The sequence below is a fragment of the Sus scrofa genome, chromosome 2 (genome assembly GCF_000003025.6).
Source record: "Sus scrofa isolate TJ Tabasco breed Duroc chromosome 2, Sscrofa11.1, whole genome shotgun sequence".
Taxonomy (NCBI): Eukaryota; Metazoa; Chordata; class Mammalia; order Artiodactyla; family Suidae; genus Sus; species Sus scrofa.
This window is the reverse complement of record NC_010444.4, coordinates 74,987,209-75,008,785: the sequence shown is the minus strand read 5'-3', so window position 1 is coordinate 75,008,785 and position 21,577 is coordinate 74,987,209. Positions and strand designations below refer to the sequence as shown.

Genomic DNA, 21,577 nt, shown 5'->3' with positions numbered 1-21,577 from the left:
TCAGGCAAAGCTTGTAGGCAATTACCCTCCCACACCTCCCTGGCTCCCCACTGCCCTGGCAGCACCAGGCGGCCTGCCCACCTCCCTCCCTACTGCCTGGACACACCCCAGGGCCCCAGCAGGTGGACAAAGCCCTCCTAAGAAGGACCCTGAGTGCATGGTGACATCCTTGGCAAGGAGCCTGGCTGGGAGGGAACACTGACACCCAGGCGGGTTCCTGCCACACCTGGGCTGCCTCTAACCCGCTGCCCATGAATCCTCAGACAATAGGACTCACAGATGCCCCTCGAAGGCAGACTGCAGTAGTGCCTGGAAACTGACCAGGGACAGGGCACCCAGGGCCCATGGAGTGGCCCAGAGGCACATGTATACCAGTGGCCACCAGCAGGAAAAGCTGTCTGGAGACAGGACTGGGCGTGTGTGGGGTTGCAAGGACATCATCCTGGAGACACTGCTGACCTTTCCAGGACCCCTCTGCCTCCCCACTCCCTGGACAGCCCAGGGCTGGATCCTCGGGGCTCTCCCCACCCACCCCTGGACCCCTCTCTGGAACTCAAGATGCTGGCAGTACAGCCAAATTTTCATCGACTTTTGCTTATTTGCTTTGCTGGCATCTGGGGCCCAGAGAGGTGTGGTAAGATGCCCGAGGTCACAGAGCAGGGTACGGGCAGGGCTGGGCACTTCCCAGTCCGCCTTCAGGAGGCAGGTAGAGGGGGGCACTCACCTCCACCGGGGCCATCTTTTTCTGGGTTGAACCTGTGGGAAAAAAGGGAGACCTCAGTCTGGACACACGGCCAGGCCTCCGCTCAGCAGCACACCCTCCACACGCACCCTGCGCCCCTGGGGAGGGTCACAGGGATCCCACGTGGGAAATGGGCCTGGAGACAGGATGGCTGTGATGCAGGAGGGGGGCCTGAGGTGGGAGAAGCTGCAGGGAGTGATGTGGCCACCAGACAGGGGGCTGGACCGCCAGGAGCAGGGCGACTAGACGCCTGGGTACTGTGGGACGGGGGGAGGAGAAATGGCACAGCCCACTGGCTGGAGGGTTCCTGGGTGAGGGCAGGTGGGCAGGAGCTGGGGCAGCAGCAGTGAGGGCCTACCAAGGACACTCGCCGGCTCCGTCCACATGGCCACCAACTGAGGCTCTGGTGGCTCCAGGAGAGCTTCCTACCATGGATGGAGGCTCAGGGCAGGAATGCCAGTGATTCCCACTTCTCAGGACCAATCCCTCCAATCCCAGCTTTGTGAGGGGAAGCTTCAGGCCAAACACTGACGTCTCTGAGCCTACTGTCCTCACCCAGAAGGCGGGCTTCTGCTGAGGATTATCTGCTCGTGCGTGTGGTTGGCAGATAGCACCCCCCCGCCTCTGCAGGGGGTTAAGTGAAGGCCCCTGAGATGGGGGTGACCCTGGATTCCCTGGGCGCCCGATGTCACCACAAGGTCCTCATAAGAGGCAGGGGGTCAGAGGCAATGAGAGACGGAGATGCCGCGCTGCTGGCTGTGAGGATGGAGGAAGGGGCCAAGAGCCAGGGATGCGGTGCCTCCAGAAGGATGAGCCCTGCCCATGTCTGGATTTAGCCCCGTGACTCCCAAGTTGGACTCCTGACCTCTAGGACCCTGAGAGAATCAATCTATGTTGTTTTGGTCAAGTATGCGGTGATCTCCTGTAGCTGCAACAAGAAACTCAAACACTGGTCTCTACCAGGTATCAGCTTGGAGAAGGGAGGCAAGCGGTGACTAGGACAGACCTGGCCCCTGTCCTCAAGGGCTGTCAGAGGGGCACAGAGAAGGGCCTGGAGAGTGGAGTGAGTGTTAGGAGGATGACTCGGGGTGACAGGTGGGGGGTCAGAGTAGCAGGGGAGGACTTGGTCTTTTGCCCCAGGGAGGTGGAAGCCCTGGAGGGCTACTGGGGGACAAGGGCAGGACTGACTCAGGAGCCCACAGCACCCTCTGGTGACCATGGAAGGAAGGCATGGGGGCAACAGCAGGAGCTATGGCACTGGTCCCAGTGGGATGATGGGCTGGACGAGGGAGGCCATCCTGAAGGGGGTAAGCAGTGGGTGGATGCTGGGAAGATGTGAAGTCAGGACAGACCGGCTGTGCTTACTGGAGGTGGAGTGAAGAAAAGAGGCCTCAGGAATGACTAAGGATTTTGGAGCAACTGACAGGACAGAGCTGCCTCAGACAAGGTGGGGACAGGGTGGGAGCAGCTTGGGGGGATGGTCGGGTGTAGGCTGGCCAGGTTGAGTGTGACCCCCGTGAACCCCCAGTGGAGATGTCGAGGACTCAGTGGATGCCCAGGCTGGAGGTGGGACTATGTGCCATTGCCCAGGGTTTGAGGCTAGAGAGACAAGACCTCCTGGATTGGGGGGGAGGAAGGGGAGAGGCCAGAGGACCCAGCCCTGGACCCACAGGGAGGGGGTGCTTGGGGCGGCTGGGAGAGCAGCAGGCCCAGGTGAGGGGTCAGGGTCAGTACACTCACTCTGGTGGTCCTCTAACAACCAGCTTGGGCCGGGGCTGGGGGAGCAGGGTGTGACGCTATTCCTCTGGGAGGATAAGAATGTTCTGGAATCAGTGGTCACGGCTGTGTAACATTGTGAAGATACCAAAAAAAAAAACCCTCGAATTGTACACTTAAAGTGAATTTATGGTATCTATGAATTACCTGCCGACAAAAAACAAACCCATGGGAGTTCCTGTTGTGGCTCAGTGGTTAACGAACCTGACTAGGATCCATGAGGTTGTGGGTTTGATCCCTCGATCAGTGCGTTAAGTTTCCGGCGTCACCGTGAGCTACGGTATAGCTCACAGATGCGGCTCAAATCCCGAGTTGTGGTGGCTGTGGTGTAGGCCGGCGGCTACATAGCAGATTCAACCCCTAGCCTGGGAACCTCCATATGCCACAGGTATGGCCTTAAAAAAACCCCAAAAAACCCATAATGACACGGCCATGGTGCAGCCAGGCTGGTTGGGTGAGGACTTGTAAAAGGTAGCCCTAAATGCCCATATGTGTGCCCGAGTGCCATGCACCAGGTGTGAGACCCCAGGAGACAGGGTAACAGGCAGGTGGGCAGCAGGCAAGGCCATGGTCATGGCAACAGGCCCCACAGAGAGGACCCCTGCCCAAGGAACAAAGTCAACAGGCCCCAGAAGACCGATAATAGCACCAGAACAGACCACACCAGCCACATGTGCCCCTGGTTACGTTTGGGGCTCCCAGCCTGGGACCCCAGCAGCAGAGATGAACTTGGGCTCGGCCCACCAAAAGACCCGGAGGAGCAGCAAACGGGTGGCGGAAGGTGCTGGAAAGCTGACATAATATTTTCGTTGGCTGCCCAACAGCAGAACAATTCATGGTTTTGCGTCTGGGGTGTGGGGGAAGGAAGAGGAGACAAGGCAGGAAGCGGTGGTGGACTAGGCGGAACATTCCAGACCTCATCTGGGTCCCCGGGTATTCCCCTTTCTTGGCTACTGGGGGCACCTCAACCCAGAGCCACCTGCCATGCCCACCTGTTTCCTCTTCAGCTCCCGGCCCTTCATCCCGGGGCCAAGCTGGTCCAACATTGGGGTCCTGATCTCCCCCTCCTCCCCCGGCCTCTGCATTCCCAGGCTTGTGGGGGCGGCCCCATCACCGCCAGCCTCTGACACACAAGTCCTCGTAGACTCTGCCTGGCCTGGGGACATTCAGCCACCTAAGTGACACTGCAGGGCTTGTGGCCCCACCCTGGGCCTCTGGCTGGACCTCACTCCCTTCCCCTGCTTCTCCTGATGGACTGACATGCTGGCTGATAAGGGGACGGATCTGCTCTCACTGGAACATCCTTGAGGCTAGGGGACAGGCTGTGCTGGCCCAGGTCATAGGGTGGGGGACGGGGACAGAGGGGAACAGGGACAGAGGAGGTCAGGGCAGGGAACAAAGGGTACACCTGAGACAGTGCCACGCCTTCTGCCCAGATGCTGTCCCCCATCTCCACTCAGGGGCCTCTCCATCACCCTCCCCAGTATTGCCACCTGTGCCCCCTCCTCACTCTCTGAAATTTCCTTTTGGAACCTTGTCCGTCAGCCCCCAGAACCAGGCAACCCTGTCACAGGAGGCCACGGGTTCCTGAACCCCCTCCCACCAGCCGGGCTGGAGGTGGCTGGGACCAAGCGAGATGGTGAGCTCCTCCCAGCCCAACACATGACTGATTATCTTCTGAACGAGCCACCCCATTTTCTTCGAGGAAATTAAGTTTTAAATATAGCCTGGGGGAGGGGGAGAGCATGAGGCGCTGCCGAGTGGGAGGCAGGGCCGCGGCCAGCGGGGGATCTGGGGGCACAGCTGTGCTGCACGCTGGGCCTGCCCCAGCAGACACCCAAGAAACCCACTGCGAAGGATAGGTTGTCCCTGCCCCCTTCCCTGGCAACACAGGACTGCTGCTCTATGTCTGATGTGGAAACTGAGGCTGCAAAGGCTCCACAAGGACCCAGGGAGAGGCCTTGACATCTATCCTCCTACCTTAAAGTCATCCAGAATCCACCGCTGCTCCCTGTTTCTCTCGGCCCCCATCACCACCCACCTAGACCAGCCCAGATCCCTCCCCACCCCCCAGCTCCCATCTTTGCCTCTTCAGTCTGTCCACCCTGCAGTCACCAAAGGGCCCTGCCCCTCCTCTGCCCACAGCCCTCCAGGGCTCCCACCTCCCTGGGGTAAAAGCCCAAGTCCTCCCCATGGCCCACAAGGTCCCTGACCCCTCCTAGCCCTCACTTCCTCCCTCACCTCCCCTCGCTCACCCTGGTCACTGCAGCGGGCCTCCTCCCTGTTCCCCTAACACACCAGGCACCGATGCACCCCAGGGCCTCTGCACAGGCTGTCCCCTTCCCCACCTGAAACGCCCTTCCCAAGACCCTTGCAAGGTTTGCTCCCTTGTTTCGTCCAAGCCCTGGCTCAGATGTCAGCCCCTCAGAGAGGCCGTCCCCTGACCACCTTGCCCTAAACTGCCTCTCTGGGGCCACTCCCAGCCTTTCTCCGTCTTCAGTTCTGGGCACCACCCAAGCTTTTGTAGAGCATCTCCCCCAGCTACAGGGGGCCAGGTCTGCCTTGTCACCAACAGACAGGCACCTGCATGGAGGAGAGGGCCCACTGGAGGGGCGGCAGGGGGGTGGGAGGCCTGGGGGGTGCCCAGGACAGAGCTGGCTCCCCATGACTCACAGCAAACAAGAAAGCACAAAGACCAGGCAGGCGTGCCTGCAACCCCGAGAAATCAGGAAGCGGCCAGGGCCAGCCGCTCGCTCACTTCCCCGATTAGCTGGAGTGGTCTGGCCTTCCTCCAGGCTTCCTGCTATGTAGGCCTCTAGCCATGAGAGCAGAGTCTTGTGGAGAGGCCAGGCATCCCGCGGGCATGGCTCGGGGCTGAGGACTCGCTGTGAGAGACAGCCTGCCAGGACCAGGGTGGACGGGCTGCCCACAAGCCACACCTGAAAACAGGCTTGCAAACCATAAGGTGGGGGGAGGGGTGCTCTGTGACCCAGCCTGAACTATAGAATACAACAGAAGGGACAGTGTGGCATGAGGAAGAGGGGGCTGCTTCTGGTTCCATCCTCTGGGAACCCTGAGCTACAAGGTCCATGCAGGGGCCTTGGGAGATGGGCAGGTAGCCTCCCCCCGCAAAGGCCTGTGAGTCAGGGAGCCTCCTGGACTTCATGCTGACTGCTGAACCCAACCCAGATCACAGAATCACAAGCAACTGTGTGCAGTCCATAGCCATGCAGCTCTGAGGTGGCTGTTACACAGCCGTAGCTGACTGACGCCGGTACCACACTCCCACGCCCAGAGCATTATTGAAAGGAATGTGAGGTCCAGCTTCAGGAACGCCTTTGGGGAGAGGGAGAAAGGAGCAGGCACTTCAGCTCCTCTGTCCAACCTGGATTCTTTACATTTCCGAAAGCATTAAACAGACTACTCATCCTTTTTTTAAATCTTTTTTGTCTTTGTAGGGCCACACCCGTATCATATGGAGATTCCCAGGTCTAATGGGAGCTGTTGCTGCCAGCTTTCACGAGAGCCATGAGCCAAGGCAACGCCAGATCCTTAACCCACTGAGCGAGGCCAGGGATCAAACCCGCAACCTCATGGTTCCTAGTCGGATTTGTTTCTGCTGCGCCACGACAGGAACGCTCAAGACTATTCATCCTTACAGCATTAAACAGACTACTCCTCAGCGAGGAGCCCTGACACTCCTACCACATGGACAGACCTTGAAAACAGGATGTTCACTGAGAGAAACGGACACAGAAGGACACACAGTGTGTGATTCCATGGATGGGAAATGTCCAGACCAGACACATCCACAGAGACAGACAGTGGGTTCTTGGCTGTCAGGAGCTGGAGAGGGGGGGACTGCTGATGATGACAGGATTTTGTTTTGGAGTGATGGAATGTTCTGGAATTGGATGATAGTGCCACTGGCACAAGAAAGTGATTATAATAAAGAAGACTGAACTGCGTATTTTAAAAGGGTGAATTTTATAGTAGGTGAACTAAAAAAAAATTTAAAAAAAAAATTTTAAGGAAAATTTTTCTTTAGTTGCAAAAATACCACCCAGTGACATGCAGCACCGGGGCCATCTCCAGACCCTGCTTCTTGGCAGGCAGTGATGCTGAACAGCAAGAGGACAGGGGCCTCAGTATCCCCACCTCGGAAACGAGGTATTCGACCAGATAGAGGCACCTGACCTCAGGAAGGGCAGCCAACCCTCCAGGCTGGCACTGCCCCAACCTCCTGGGGGAAGGACCAGTTTTTCCTTCTATTTCCGACCCATCCTGGACCAGAACCTCGTGAAACATGGTAAAAATCAGCTCCTGGAGAAGCAAAGTGAAGATATACAAGATCAAGCCTGAGGTTTGGATGCTCTGATTCAGCGTTCACACATCTGCTGTCAAAGCAGACAGAAGTCGCAGCCACAGACCCCCACCTGCTGGATAGACCGCGTGGAGGACCCACAGTGTGGGCAGGGACACTCTGCAGAGCCTGAATCCCCTTTTCCTGAGGGAGGTGCTTGGTATAACAGTATGAGGACTTCGGCCACCCCTCTCCTCCCCAGCACTGCAGACACGAGGGCCAGGTCATGCTCAGTGGATCCCTACTGGGCATGGCGGGATATGGAGCTGTGTCCCCGCACCCCCCCAATTGGATGCCAGGGGGGCCCCCTGTCGTGATGACCACAGATGTCCCAGGGGACAGGGTCACCCAGGTGAGCCGTCTGCACTGGTTCCTATGGTTGAAAGCCCTCTGGAATTCCCATCTGGCACAGCAGGTTAAAGATCCGGTGTCGTCACTACAGTGGCCCAGGTCACTGCTGTGGCATGGGTCCCATCCCTGGCCTGGGAACATTCACATGCCGAGAGTGAAGCCAAAAAAAGTAGAGAAAAGGAGTTCCCATTGTGGCTCAGCAGTAATGAATCCAACCAGTATCCATAAGGACGCAGGTTCAATCCCTGGTCCCGCTCAGTGGGTTAAGGATCTGGTGTTGCCGTGAGCTGTGGTGTAGGTCACAGACACAGCTCGGATCCTGTTTTGCTGTGGCTGTGATGTAGACTGGCAGCTGCAGCTCCAATTCAAGCCCCAGCCTGGGAACTTCCATATTCCGCAGGTGTGGCCCTGAAAAGGAAAAAAAAAAAAAAAAAAAAAGAAAGAAAGAAAAGAGGAGAGATTCACAACTGCAGCAGCAGGGAGCACCGGCCTCCCCCTGTGCGAGCCCTTCTGAGACCGAGCCCCTCCAGCCCGGAGAGGTGGCCACTACTGAAAACTCCATCACAAAGAGGTGGATAATTTAGACGAGCTGCTGGGAATGCATGTAACCCCCTCCTGTCCTGTCCCTGACTCCACGCTAACACAAGACTGGGCTCCCCAGTCTGCACAGGGACCAGAGGCCAAGAGTCCCCACAGGAAAGTGACAGCAAAGGTGTGAACTCAGGCACCCCTGACTCCACGGCCCTGTGCTCAGTGAGGCTATGCCTCAGTTATGCCACCAGGAACCTGGTGCTTTCTTTCTGGCTGTACAGTGTTGATGAAAGTTGAGTCAACTTTCAAAATCACAATGTTTTGGAGATAAACTTGGGTTTCTTAAAAAATGAGCAGATCTAGAAAGACCAGACCCGCAGCAGCTGGCCCCTCACGGTCTGGCCCCCACGGCAGCCAGAGGGCGCCTGCGAGCACCTGAGCCAGAAACCACCTGATTTAAAGCTCAGACTTCGTTACCATCATTTTACCAAAGGGGAAGCACAGATTTGGAGAAATTTAGGAAGTTACCCCAAGTCAAAGGTGGAAAAACCCTATGATTGCATCTCAGAATCCAGAAAAGTGTTCCACAAAATTCAGCATGAATGTCATGTCCAAAAAAACTGATAAGCTAGGGGAAAGGGGGGCAAAAAAAGGCAGGGATGGGTTGTGGGGTAGGAACTATTTCACTTAAAAATAAATACAAGGCAAACACATTAAATATCAGCCCCAAGACAAGGAGCATAGCTGTGAGTGCTGTGGGGCGCTGGCCAATGCAGTAAGACAAGAAAAAGGGAAGGGAATGAAGAAAAGAGACAACATTTTACAAAACCCAAGAGAACCAAATAACCAACCACTCTAGTCACTTGTGATGTAGCAGGATGGAAGATAATGTGAGAAAAAGAATGTGCGTGCGTGCGTGCGTGCGTGTGTGTGTGTGTGAGTGACTGAGTCACTTTGCTATGCAGTAGAAAACTGATAGAACACTGTAAACTAACTATAATGGAAAAAATAAAAATAATTTTAAAAACGACCTATTACTGAGTTAAATGGAGCAGAGCAAGGTGGCCAGATAGACACCAGCGACTCACCCAAGGTCATCTTGTAAGCACGTCAGGAGGAACTGGGATCTAGCAGTTTCTGCCCTTTGCACCCACCACCTGCTCGTGTGTATCTGCCTGGCCCTGGTTTCACACTTGAGTTAATTTTTATCTGTCAAATGTAGATGACCTCTCTGATAAACAGACATTGACAAGGGATATACTAATTCTTCCTTCAGCAGGGTCACACCTGGTGTGACAATGAATAGATGTGAATCTGGGGTCAATGCCACAGAGTGACAGAAATAAAGAACTTTTTTTTTTTTTTTGGTATTATCACAGACTTTTACTGCCAGTATTATGACAGAGAAGGCTAGAGTTAATAGGTGATCAGAGTGGTTAACACTGCAAAGAACATGGTGAAAAATATCAAATTCTAGTTAATGATACACATATTTAAGTGTTTTAAGTAGAATGCGCTGATGTCTGCAACCTTGAAATGCATCCAGAAAGTTAGATGGAGAGAGGGATGGATGAGTGATGGGTAGGTGGATGGAGGAAGGAATTAACACAGCAAAATGTTAACTGCAGGATCCAAGCAGCAATGGGTGAGTATTTACCATCTGATTCTTTCAACTTTTCAGTAGCTGAAAATTTTCTTAATAAAATCTTTTTCCTCCAGATTAAAGGTGAATTTTGACCTTCAGAATCAGATGTTTTCAAGCTTTAGAGAAACATTTTTTTGAGCAGATTCTGCCCAAAGGATGTGAGTGATCCCACAGGCAACAGTGGACACTACTGAGCACCTGTGTGCAAGGCCTGAGGCATGGTGTCACACACACTTGCTCACATGTTGCAGAAGGCACAGGCCTACCTCAGGGCCTTTGCACTTGCTATGCCCTCTGCCTGGGATGCGTGGCTGGCTCCTGTCCTCTATCCCATGGATCTCAGCTTGAAGTCTCTTCCTACAAAGACCTTTCCTGACCACGCTGGCCCCTTCCTACCCCTGACCCTCTGTATCCTCTACCACACCTGTTTTATTTCATGACACACATCACATTCTGAAGCTAACTTCTTAATCACCTTGCTCCTTCTTAGGAGAGCAGTGACTGGACTGTCTCATTCACAGCCACCATACCCTGACTTTGCCCAATTGCCGGCACACAGGAGGAGCACAACAATTACAGGTCAAATGGAGCTGGGGCAGGGAAGGCTGGGATGGAGAGAAGGGGCTGACTGGGGAGCAATCTTGGAAGGGGATGGTCAGGACGAGAGGACCCCATCACCCAGACTGGAGCCCAGGAGAGACACCCTGGTGATGTGGCTGGACATACAGGGCTGAGTGTAGGCACGTGGAGGTGGCAAATGAAGCTTAGAGCAGTGCTCAGCATGCAGTAGGCGCTCCATGAGTCAGTGAGTACAGAGAGACACTGGGAAAGGCCGCCCAGCCCACAGAGGGGCTTGGCTGGGCCCCAACCCCCTACTCCCAGGCTTACATGAGGAACCCACACCTGAGGTCAGACTCCCCACCCAGCAATGACCGGAGCTTCGGGGCAGCAAGGGGGGCCTCACCGCAGGAGGAGGCAGACAACGGTCTAGAATTTCAAAGTAGAAGGCAAGTCTCCAAAAAAAAAAAAAAAAAAAAAAAATGTGGGGGGATTAATACAAGCCACGGTCTTCCTCTCATATATTTTCACCTATGATTTCCCATTTATCACTTTGCATCCCCTGGAATGGTTGATGGAACCAGGTGAGCAGTGAAAAGTTGTCCCCAGTAACCAATGTCCCAGATGGTATTCTGTCTGCTCCCTCAGTCATTCACTCATTCATTCATGCTCACCTTCAATCACTCATAACAAGCTCAGTGAGCTTGCCACAGGTACCGGGTTCTGATTTAGGGATAAAATGCTCCAAGGGGACTGCCTTTAATAAGCAGAGTTTAAACACCCAGAAAAGTACAGAATAATACAACAGACACCAGTGTGTTACTACACATTTTCTACGTAGAGTTAGAGGAGACCTGGCAGAGGCCAGATTAGGCGTCCCAGGTGGAGGGAAGTGACCTAAGGTGACCTTGCCCCAAAGGGCACAGCCCAATGTCTGGGGACATCTGTGGTCGTCATGACCAGGGGCTCCTGGCACCCAGTGGGTGGAGGCAAGGATGCCGCCCAGCACTCTGCAGCACCCAGGACGGCCCACAAGGAGTGACCGGAGACCTGGAGCACATGTCAAGATGTGCGGGGCAGGGGCAGGGCCTGTGCATGCGTGTTTATTGTATTACTCTCTGGATATGTGAAATATGTCATGATATTTGGAAAAATAAAAATGGAATGGAAAAAATAAAAATCAGGAGTTCCTGTCATGGCACAGTGGTTAATGAATCTGACTAGGAACCAAGAGGTTACGGGTTCGATCCCTGGCCTCACTCAGTGGGTTAAAGGATCCAGCGTGGCCATGAGCTGTGGTGTAAGTTATAGATGCAGCTCAGATCTGGCGTTGCTATGGCTCTGGCATAGGTCGGCAGCTGTGGCTCCGATTAGACCCCTAGCCTGGTAACCTCCATATGCACATGTGCAGCCCTAAAAAGCAAAAATAAAACCAAACCAAACAAACAAAAACATTAAAAGAGGATAAAATAAAATTAAAGAAAGAAAATATTAAAATATTTCATGATAAAAATATACCTACTTGTACTCTCCTATCTGCTTTGTCTTCTGTTTGAAGCTTCCCATAATAAATGCTAGAAGTTACACACAGCCCCCGCACCGGGCCAGCACCCCACAAGCCGCGTCTCCAACCCTCTCGATACCTCGGGAGGTACTCATTGTTAGATCCCTTCACAGCTGGGGAGGCTAAGGCCCAGGGGTTCGGTGAGTTCAAAGGCAGCACCAACCCCCCCACTGCAGCCCGTGGTGGGGGATGATATTGTGCCCATTTTCCAGGTAAACCAAGGTTTGGAGCCATGGAGCTTGACCAAGGCCACACAGCCAGCGTCTGAGATCCACTAGGCGCCAGGGCAAGCCCCTTCCTCGCCCCTGGCTGCCCGTTCATCAGCTGGTGGAGAAACACAGAGGCCCAGACAAGAGACACGCTCCCGGGAGCTGTGCCGTCACACGGCTCTGGCTCGTTTACCCAACATTGAGGGGGACAAATGGAAAGGTGCCTCCTTAGCACAGGTATCTTGTCAACCCGAGCTGTCAAGACACACTAGGTCCTGACACCAGGAAATAACATCTTTCTCACCATTAAGCTGTTTCCCTCTTCACTCTGGCTACTAGAGAGCTCAGAGTCAAACCGGCAGCCTATCCCTGCACTTCATGTCCTTAGAGGCAGGACATTACTAGCTTGCAGGGAAACACACAGGCGTTCCCCTCCTGGCCTGCCAGCTCAGGGGCAGCCGTGGGTCTGGTAGGGGAGTGTCTACCTCTGACACCCATACAATCATTAGGGACCCCTGCCTCACGTCACACACACACACATACAAAAAAGCAAAAGATCAAACTGAAGAGTTCTCTCATGGTGCAGTGGATTAAGGATCTGGCATTGTTACCCTAGCGGCTCGGGTTACTGTGTGGCATGGGTTAGAGCTCAGGCCCAGGAACTTCTGCGTGCCTCAGGCACAGCCAAAAAAAAAAAAAAAAAGACAAGGGATGAGGAGGGAGTAGGATGGGCAGGGGGTTTGGGGCTAGTAAATGCAAACTATGACATTTAGACATTTAGAATAGATAAGCAATGAGGTTCTACTGTACAGCACAAGGAACTACATCCAATCTCTTGGGATAGACCATGATGGAAGGTAATGTAAGAAAAGGAATATATATATATACACACACACACACACATACACACACACACACACGATATATATGACTGGATCACTTTAGTGTACAATAGAGATTGGCACAACATTGTAAGTCAACTACACTTTAATAAAAAAATGTAAAAGAAAATTTCCTCTTGCTCTGGCTAATTACCACAGCAATCAGAATATAGAGAACAGGAAATCCATTTGTAAGCTTGTATTTTCCATATTAACAACAACCATCAGAAAACTTACTGCAACTGCTAAATCAAAATTAAGTGTCAGGGATTATTTGTGACTTCATTTTGCTCTACTATTTTATTAGCCATAAACCATCATGGAAATGAAACAAACAAACAAGCAAAAACCCTGAACTGAAACCTTAGGAGGAAATCAGGGAGAAGGCCTCTCTGCTCTTGGGTGGGCAGGAACAGATGTCTCTGAAGGTGCAACCAGAGTGGAGCTGCAGGGGGTCCTGGGGGCCACGAGTACACCTGGGTCCCTATAGACTGAGCCCCAGAGGGCTCAGGCCATCAGACCAGCCCAAGCTGGCCTGTCCACACTGCAACTAGAAGCTTCCTCCTGAAACCCTTCCTATGGGTTTCCCTGATCCTCTGGGTGAAGTCATGCTCCTGACTATGCTCCCACACCTGGCCTGGGGCCCTGCAGCCATCTGGTCACCTGTTCCCACCTTCACTGGGCTCAAGGACAGAGTCCCTGCTGGGGCCTGGCATCAGCCTGGCATGGAACACAGGCTTACCTCACATTTGATGACCGCCTTCTGCTCTGCCCTGGGCACAGGCCTGCCTGATGGTGCACAGCCTTCCACTGAGCTCACACCATCACCGTGGATGGCAGGGCTCCTTCCTTTATGGATTCGGGCTCTGGGGTGAGGCCAGCCTTGCCTTCCCTATGCCCATCCCGGGACCTCAGCAGTCCAGGCTCTACCCACTCCCGGGGGCCTGGACCTCCCTCTCAGGCACACCACTTTGCCAACCTGCCTTCAGCCCTTTGTCTGACGTCCGGCTCTAGGAAACATATTTGAGACACGTGTGTGGGCTGCGTTCCTACTGCTCTTACCCAGCAGGGCCTCGGGTCCATGGTGCTTCCTGCTCAGCCTGTCCTAAGCAATGCCTGTCCCATCTCTCCTCAACAGGGGAAACTGGGCTCAGGGAAGGGGTATCAGGATGTTTTGTGTCAAGACAGAAACCCAATTCAAGCTGCTTGAGGAAAAAAGGTATGTGTGGGGAGGAATGTCTGTTAATATAGCTCAAGGACCAGCAGTGTGCCCTGTGGACCAAAGCCCCCACTGCGGCTTTTGTAAATAAAGTCTTATTGGCACGCGGCCCCACCCACTCATTTACAATCAAGGCAGAACCTGCTCCCACAGAGACCACCTGGCCCCTCGTGGACAAAGCTTGCCACCCAGCATGACCAAAGAGGTGGGGTGACAGGCTTCAAGTCTCCCTGGGCTGGGGGCCCCCAGGACTGTGTCTCCCCATCAGCACTGCCGTCCTCGCTGCTGACCCCGTGGTGGGCACCTGGTCAAGGGAATAGACCAGTCCCTCCTTCCTACTGTCCCACACAAAGTCCTGGCAGGGAGGCTCTGATCCAGGCCTGGTCACCCCCACCCAAGGCACAGCACCCTGCCTGGGGGATCAGGCAGGGGCTCCCCAGGGGAAAGCAGGTCACCAGCACCAGTGCTTGGGAGGGGGCTGGCAGTCAGGAGCCAGATCGGAGGATGATGGCCAGAGTGCAGGGACAGTGCCCCCACCCCTACCCCGCAGGCTCCTGGCAGCGGATCACGCGCTGTCTCAGGACTGATGTGAGAGGTTTCTTGGCCCAGTTTTCCTCCCAGATGTATTTTTACTCTCTGGCAGCGCCAGCCCAGCGGGATGCTCCTCTCACATTCCAGGCCTGGGCCCCATCTCCCAAGGGGCCTCCAGAACCCTAGCGGGCAGGCCTGCCCAAAGTCCCATGCAAGTCAGAGGCCAAGCCAGGCTGCAGCTAGGCCTGGGGATCCCACAGGGGCTCCTGCACCCAAGGCCCCTCCAAGCGGGCTGGAACTGAACCCAGCTCCATCCAGTGAAGCAAGGGCTATGACTGCACCCCAGTTTACAGATGAGGAAAGGGAGGTTCCCAGGCCAAATGAGCTGCCTGAGATGGAGGGGCCTCCAGGTACCCCCACTCCCCCAGACCCAAGGGTGAGCGTGGCCCCAGCTCCAGGGACCAGCCAAAAGCAGCGGAACACAGGCACGGTAATAGTTAATGTTTACCAGGTCTAGACGATGGGCCAGTGCTACTGATTCATTTTCATCTGCCCAAACAGCCCCATAAAGCAGGTACTATGATTACCTCCACGTAACAGACATAGAAGCCAAGGCTCAGAGAAGCCGGGTCTCTTGCCTGAGGTCACCCAGGATAGTGGTGACAGCTGGACTTGACTCCAGACAGTCAGGCTCCAGCCTGAGCCACAACCACATCAAGGGAAGGAGACAGGAAAGAACCAGCTGGCTGAGACCGGCTGAGAGCCAGCAGAGCCTCCCAGGCAGCATGAAGAGCCAGTGCAAAGTTCCTGGGGCAGGACCATGCCTGCAGCGCCACGGGATCAGCAAAAGGCCATGTGGCCAGAGCAGAGTGAGCAAGGTGAGGGCAGGGAGGGGATGGTCCCTCCCATCACTATCATAGACTAGGGGCTTCCTGGAGGCAGGGTTGGGTCTGTCTTGGTCCCAGCTGTGACTGGAGGCCAGGCCAGGGCTGGTGCTGGATGTGGTCAGTAAGTGAATGTCCATGTCACCCATGCTGCCCAGGAAAGCAGGACAGGGTGTCTCCCTTCGGGTAGGAAGGCCTGGACCCACCCCACCCCCACCCTGGGGCTGGCCTCTGCCTGTGCTCTTTCTGGGCCCCTCCACTGGCACTCTGCCCTACAGGCCTGGCATACAATAGGTACTCAATAAAGGGCTGGGGAGTGAACAGAATGAAGAGTAGGAAGCACCCAGCAGAATACGATGCAGCTATTTAAAGGGACATAGCGGGGAGCTCCTGCTGTGGCGCTGTGGGTTAAGAATCTGCACTGGCTTGGGTCACTGCAGAGGTGAGGGTTCAATCTCTGGCCCTGAGTAGTGAATTAAAGGATCTGAGCAGCTCAAATTCAGTCCTTGGCCTGGGAATTTCCATATGCCACTGGTGCAGCTATAAAAATAAAAATTTTTTTAAAATTTGAAAGGGACGTGGCAGTCCTGAGCCATGTGACAGACAGCAAGGGCCAAGCCAGACTTAATACATTAAAGGGGCAAAAGCAGACTTGGGGGAATGGCATTTCACCCTTCAATGTCTACTTCAAAATTAACAGCAAAGAGGAGTTCCCGTCGTGGCGCAGTGGTTAATTAATCCGACTAGGAACCATGAGGTTGCGGGTTCGATCCCTGCCCTTGCTCAGCGGGTTAAGGATCCAGCATTGCCGTGAGCTGTGGTGTAGGTCGCAGATGCGGCTCGGATCCTGCATTGCTGTGGCTCTAGCGTAGGCCGGCAGCTACGGCTCCAATTAGACCCCTAGCCTAGGAATCTCCATATGTCAAGAAAGCGGCCCTAGAAAAGGCAAAAAGACAAAAAAAAAAAAAAAAAAATTAACAGCAACGAGGACAGGTGGCAGTGGCACAAGACAGACATGGTGGCAGGAGAGTCCAGAACAGATGGACTGAAACCCAGAACCAGACACTGACAGGCAACTGGTTTCTGCAAGGACAGCTAAATGAGGAGAAACTGGGGGGGGGGGGCGTCCCATTTGCAGCCACATGAAATCAACTCAAAACCCATCATAAACCTAAATGAATGTATGAGCTGAGATGATAAAACCTTAGAAGCTAGGACCTCAGCAGCCAAAGCAAAGAGACAGAATGGCACCAAAATCAAATTCACTTGTGCTTCCACACACATTGCTAAGAAGGTGCAGAGATGACCTGCAGACTCAGAGGAAGTGTTGTGGATCGTCTGTCTGAGGAGGGACTCATGTCTGAAACATACAAAGAGCACCTACAACTCAGCAATGAGAAGAAAACTAACCCAACTGGACAAAGAGCAAAGGTTCTGAATAATGTTTCTCCAACGAGGACACACAAATGGCCAACCATCACAGGGAGAGATGCTCAAGGTGCCTAACCGCCAGGACACACCAAAAGTCAGGCATTCCCCTCCCACAAGGAAGTGGGAACATCCGTCCACACAGAGGGTGAGCATGAATGTTCTTGGCAGCAGGAGTCACAGTTACAGTCACGGCGGCCAGTGGGGCCAAACACCCATCGACGGATGATGGACAAACACCATGTGGTCCCTCCACACACGAGAGCATCACTCAGCCTGAAAAGGAGAGAAGCACCACGTGGATGGACCTGGAGACCACGATGCTCAGTGAGAGAAGCAGACACAGAAGGACACACAGTGTGGGATTCCATGGATGGGAAACATCCAGAACAAGCACAGCCACAGACACAGAGGGTGGATTCCTGGTTGTCAGGGGCTGGGGAGGCAATGGGGGTGACTACTGATGGGGATGGGGCTTCCTTTTCGAGGTGATGGGATGTTCTAAAATTGACTGTGGAGATGGCTGCATAGCTCTGTGAATAGAGTAAAAACCACTGAAGTGCACACTTTAAATAGGTAAAAACATGTGGCCTGTGAATTACAGCTCAGCAGAGCTGTTACCCCCCTCCCCCAAAAAAAAGTGTTTAGAAAAGAGTCTAAGCACAGAATGAGGTCTCCAGGTCGACCTTGCTTTGCTGAGCAGAGGCGGTGTTTTTTTTACAAGTTGAAGGTCTACGGCAACCCTGCCTCAGGCAAGTCTATTGGGCGCCATTTTCCTAGCAGCATTTGCTCCCTCCAGGTCTGTGTCACATTTTTGGTAATTCTCAAACCTTGTCACTGTTATTATATTTTTATGGTCATACGTGGTCAGTGGTCTTTGATGTCACTATTCCAAAAAGATATCTACTTTCTGAAGGGTCAGATGACAGTATTTTTTAGCAATAAAGGTTTTTTGGTTTTTTTGGTTTTTTTCAGGCCACACCTGCAGCATATGGAAATTCCCAGGCTAGGGGTCTAATCAGAACTGTAGCCGCCGGCCTACACCACAGCCACAGCCAATGCCGGATCCTGAACCTACTGAGCGAGGCCAGAGCTCGAACTTGCACTCTCATGAATACTAGCCGGGTTTGTTACCACTGAGCCACAACGGGAACTCCTGTATTTTTATTTTTTTAATTTTATTTATTTTTAGGGCTGCAGCTGTGGCACATGGAGGTTTCTAGGCTAGGGGTCAAATCAGGCTCGCGGCAACACTGGATCCTTAACCCACTGAGCAGGGCCAGGGATCAAATCCACGTCCTCATGGATACAGGTCAGATTCATTTCTGCTGAGCCACAATGGGAACTCCAGCAATAAAGTATTTTTAAATGAAGGGGTGTGTATATGCGCTGTTTTTTGTTTTGTATTGTTTTTAGATATAATGCTACTACACCCATAACAGGACCACATTAGAGTGTAATCTGCTGGGAATTCAAAAATTCCTGACTTGTTTTACTGAGATATTTGCTTTACTGCAGTGGTCTAGACCCGAGCCCGTGGTGTCATCGAGGTGTGCCTGCATTTTACAAACACAAGGGTAGGAGGTGTGTGACCAGGGCACTGTGCACAGAAGTGCCTCACAGGGGGCACAAGAAACCAGCAAGAGAGATGCCTGCGGTGGGCCTGTATGTTGCGCCATAAACACACAGCAGCTTTCCAAAGGAGGGAAAAGAAAAATCAAAGGAGAGCTGAATTCTAAAGGCTGGAGGGGGTCAAGCATATGCAAAGGCCCTGTGGTTACAGGACAGGACACTCTCCAGGAACAGCAAAGAACAGGTCTGTTGTGGCTAGAGGGAGGGTGCAGCTGGGAGCTGAGCCCTGACCAGCAGCCCTTGCTGCCCCTCCTCCAACACAGGGAGACCTGCCTCGCACCCTCAATCTCACTGCACAGAATGTTTCCAGAGTGGTAAACAGGAAGCCTTGCAAAAGACAGGGCTGGGGGCCGGAGAGAGAGAGGGAGAGTGGATGAGTGGATGAGAGTGTGTGTGTGTGTGTGTGTGTGTGTGAATTCAGAACTCCACAGGCCCTAAGAGAAAGAAGCTTCCAGAACCTTCGACACTCATGTTACACAGCTCAACACCTGTCTGGGCCAGGCGCTGGCCTGCTGCCAAAGTTCAGGGCCCGAGGCTCTAGGCAGAGACAGCCCACAGGGCAGCAGACAGTGGGCACGTGGACGGTTTGGAGGCCCTGGCCAGGGAAATCAGGCAGGCTTCCTGGAGGAGCACTAGAGCTCAACTGCCACGTGCCATCCCAAGTGCAGGAGGGCATGTGAGATGAGCTTCATTCAGGCCAGAGTTACAACCTCGCCAGCCAGGGGTTCACTGCAAATGAATCAACAACTCATAATAGACCAGGTGTCTTTAAACAGAAACACATATCCCATGGAGCTGCGTGTGGACTGGCTGTGACAACGCGGTGACCAGGGGCTCTCAGGAGCCCAACCCTGTGTGTTCTTTCTCCCTTGGTGTCTATGGCAGAGAGCATGTGGGTGTTGCCACAGTGTTCCTGCAACTTTTTGAAGGCATCAAAGATTCCAAAATAAAATGTTAGAAATGGTGATATATACGGAGACAGGTGTGTACAGGCACAGGAAAACATCTGGGGTGACGGTCACTACCTCTACGGAACTAGAGGATTGAGACAGAAATAAGTGTTCACTTCCCACTGACTGCAGGTCTGACTGCTGCTCTTTTACAGGAAAGCGTGTTATTACTTGTAGTTTAAGAAATGCCTTTTGCATGAAGACAGAGGCAGATGAGTGGAACCAAACAGAAAGTCCAGAAATAGAGCAGCCACACATGGGAATCTGGTCTGTAATCAAGGTCACATCTCGAATCGGTGAAGGAGCAAAGTCGATCATCCAGGAAGGGAGGCTGGGACCACTCAGCCACCTGGGAAAACTTGATCAATGAAACCCTCATACATCTTATAAATTCCAGGATAAATTCAAAATATAATAAGAATTTATTTTTTCTTTTAGGGCCATACCTGCAGCATATGGAGGTTCCCAGGCTACAGATCAAATTGGGGCTGCGGTGGCCGGCCTACACCACAGCCATGGCAATGCCAGATCCGAGCTGCATCTGCAACCTATACCGCAGCTCGCAGCAATGTGGGATGCTTAGCCCAATGATCAAGGCCAGGGATTGAACCTGCATCCTCATGGATACTAGTCAGGTTCTTAACCCACTAAGCCACAACAGGAACTCCCAAATATAACAAGAATTTAAATGCAAAAAAAAAAAAAAAAAAAGGAAACATATAAGTACGAGAAGCATTTAACTGTAACCTCAGAACAGAGAACACATTTCCATCATGACACCAAACTGGGAGATCATAAAAAGAGAGACTAATAGATGTGATCACATAAAAACAAAAACATCTGCCTGGCATCAATCATCATTGTTAAGAGAAGATGAGACAAAACTACTTGCACTTACTTGTATTATGGATTAAAAAAAAAAAGTCCATAATATATAAAGAGCTTCTATAGATCAAGAAGAAAAAAACCCTAAGAACTCAGTTGAAAATGGGAAAGATACAATCAGTATACAGTTCCCAGGAAATGAACTAAGAGTCCTAAGAGTGGTGTATGATTAAACACAGGAATGGGGTGGAATCAGAACAAGACAGAGTGGGGACCCAAGAGCTCACAGGAGCAAAGGCACAAAGGACTCCCTGGTGGCCGACGTTTTCAGCTCTGACAAAGTGCAGGATATTGTCAGGGTGCAGCAGTCCAGCCACTGCCCCTGTGTGACCTGGGCAGGCTAGTCCCTTATCTCCTGTGTGTCTCTGCTCCCTTTGCTGGGATATGTTTTTTTAACTTCTTTTTTTTAATTGAAATAAAGTTGATTTACAATGTTGTATTAGTTTCAGGTGTGGAGCAAAGTGCAAAGTGATTCAGTTATATATATATGCATATATATATGCATATATATATATATCCATATGGTATTTCAGATTATCTTACATTATAGATTATTACAAGATACTGACCCTGAGCTATACAGCAAATCCTTACTGTTTATCTATTTTATATATAGTGCTACGTCTATCTGTTAATCCCACACTCCTAATTTATCCCTCCCTTCCCCTACCCCTTTCCCCTTGGTAACCATCAGTTTTCTATGTCTGTGATTCTATTTTGTTTTGTAAATAAGTCCACGTATATCATTTTTTTATGATTCCACCTATAGGTGATATCACATATTTGTCTTTGACTTCGCTTAGTATGATATTCTCTAGGTCCACCTATGTTGTGCAAATGGCATTATTTCACTCTTTTTTTACCCACAGCATATGTAGGTCCCCAGGCTAGGGGTCAAAGCCTAGTCACTGGCCTACACCTGTAGCAACGTCAGATCCGAGCCACATCTGCGACCTACACCACAGCTCATGGCAATGACGGATCTTTAACCCACTGAGCAAGGCCTGGGATCAAACTGCATCCTCATGGATGCTAGTCAGATTTGTTTTCTGCTGAGCCACAACGGGAACTCCTTTCATTCTTTTTTTATGACTGAGTAATATTCCATTGTATATATGTACCACATCTTCTGTATCCATTCATCTGCAGATGGACACATGTTGTTTCCATGTCTTGGCTATTGTAAATAGTGCTGCTATGAACCCAGTGGAACATGTATCTTACTCAAATTAAAGTTTTCTTTTCCAGATATACGCTCAGGAATGGGATTGCTGGATCATATGGCAATTCTATTTTTAGGTGTTTTTTTGTTTGTTTTGTCTTTTGAGGGCCATGGGTACCCGCAGCATACGGAGGTTCCCAGGCTAGGGATCCAATCGGAGCTGCAGCTGCCAGCCTATGCCAGGGCCACCGCAACGCGGGATCTGA

At 52.3% G+C, this 21,577-nt stretch overlaps 1 protein-coding gene across 9 annotated transcripts in view; it reads right to left on the bottom strand.

Moving 5' to 3' along the window:
- The window catches only part of PIP5K1C (phosphatidylinositol-4-phosphate 5-kinase type 1 gamma), a 69,633-nt gene that overhangs the window by 38,113 nt on the left and 9,943 nt on the right, over positions 1–21,577 (bottom strand). For 7 of the 9 annotated variants that reach the window (XR_002341689.1, XR_002341691.1, XM_021084102.1 and 4 more), the window contains exon 2: positions 725–756. Coding sequence is in view for 6 of the 9 variants with exons in the window: in XM_021084102.1 (XP_020939761.1) it covers positions 725–756 (32 nt within the window). In the remaining 3 variants the exon portion in view is untranslated. Of the gene's footprint in view, positions 1–724; positions 757–8,851; positions 8,906–21,577 lie in introns of those variants that run through there. The other 2 variants (XR_002341690.1, XM_021084105.1) reach the window with 2 other exon arrangements.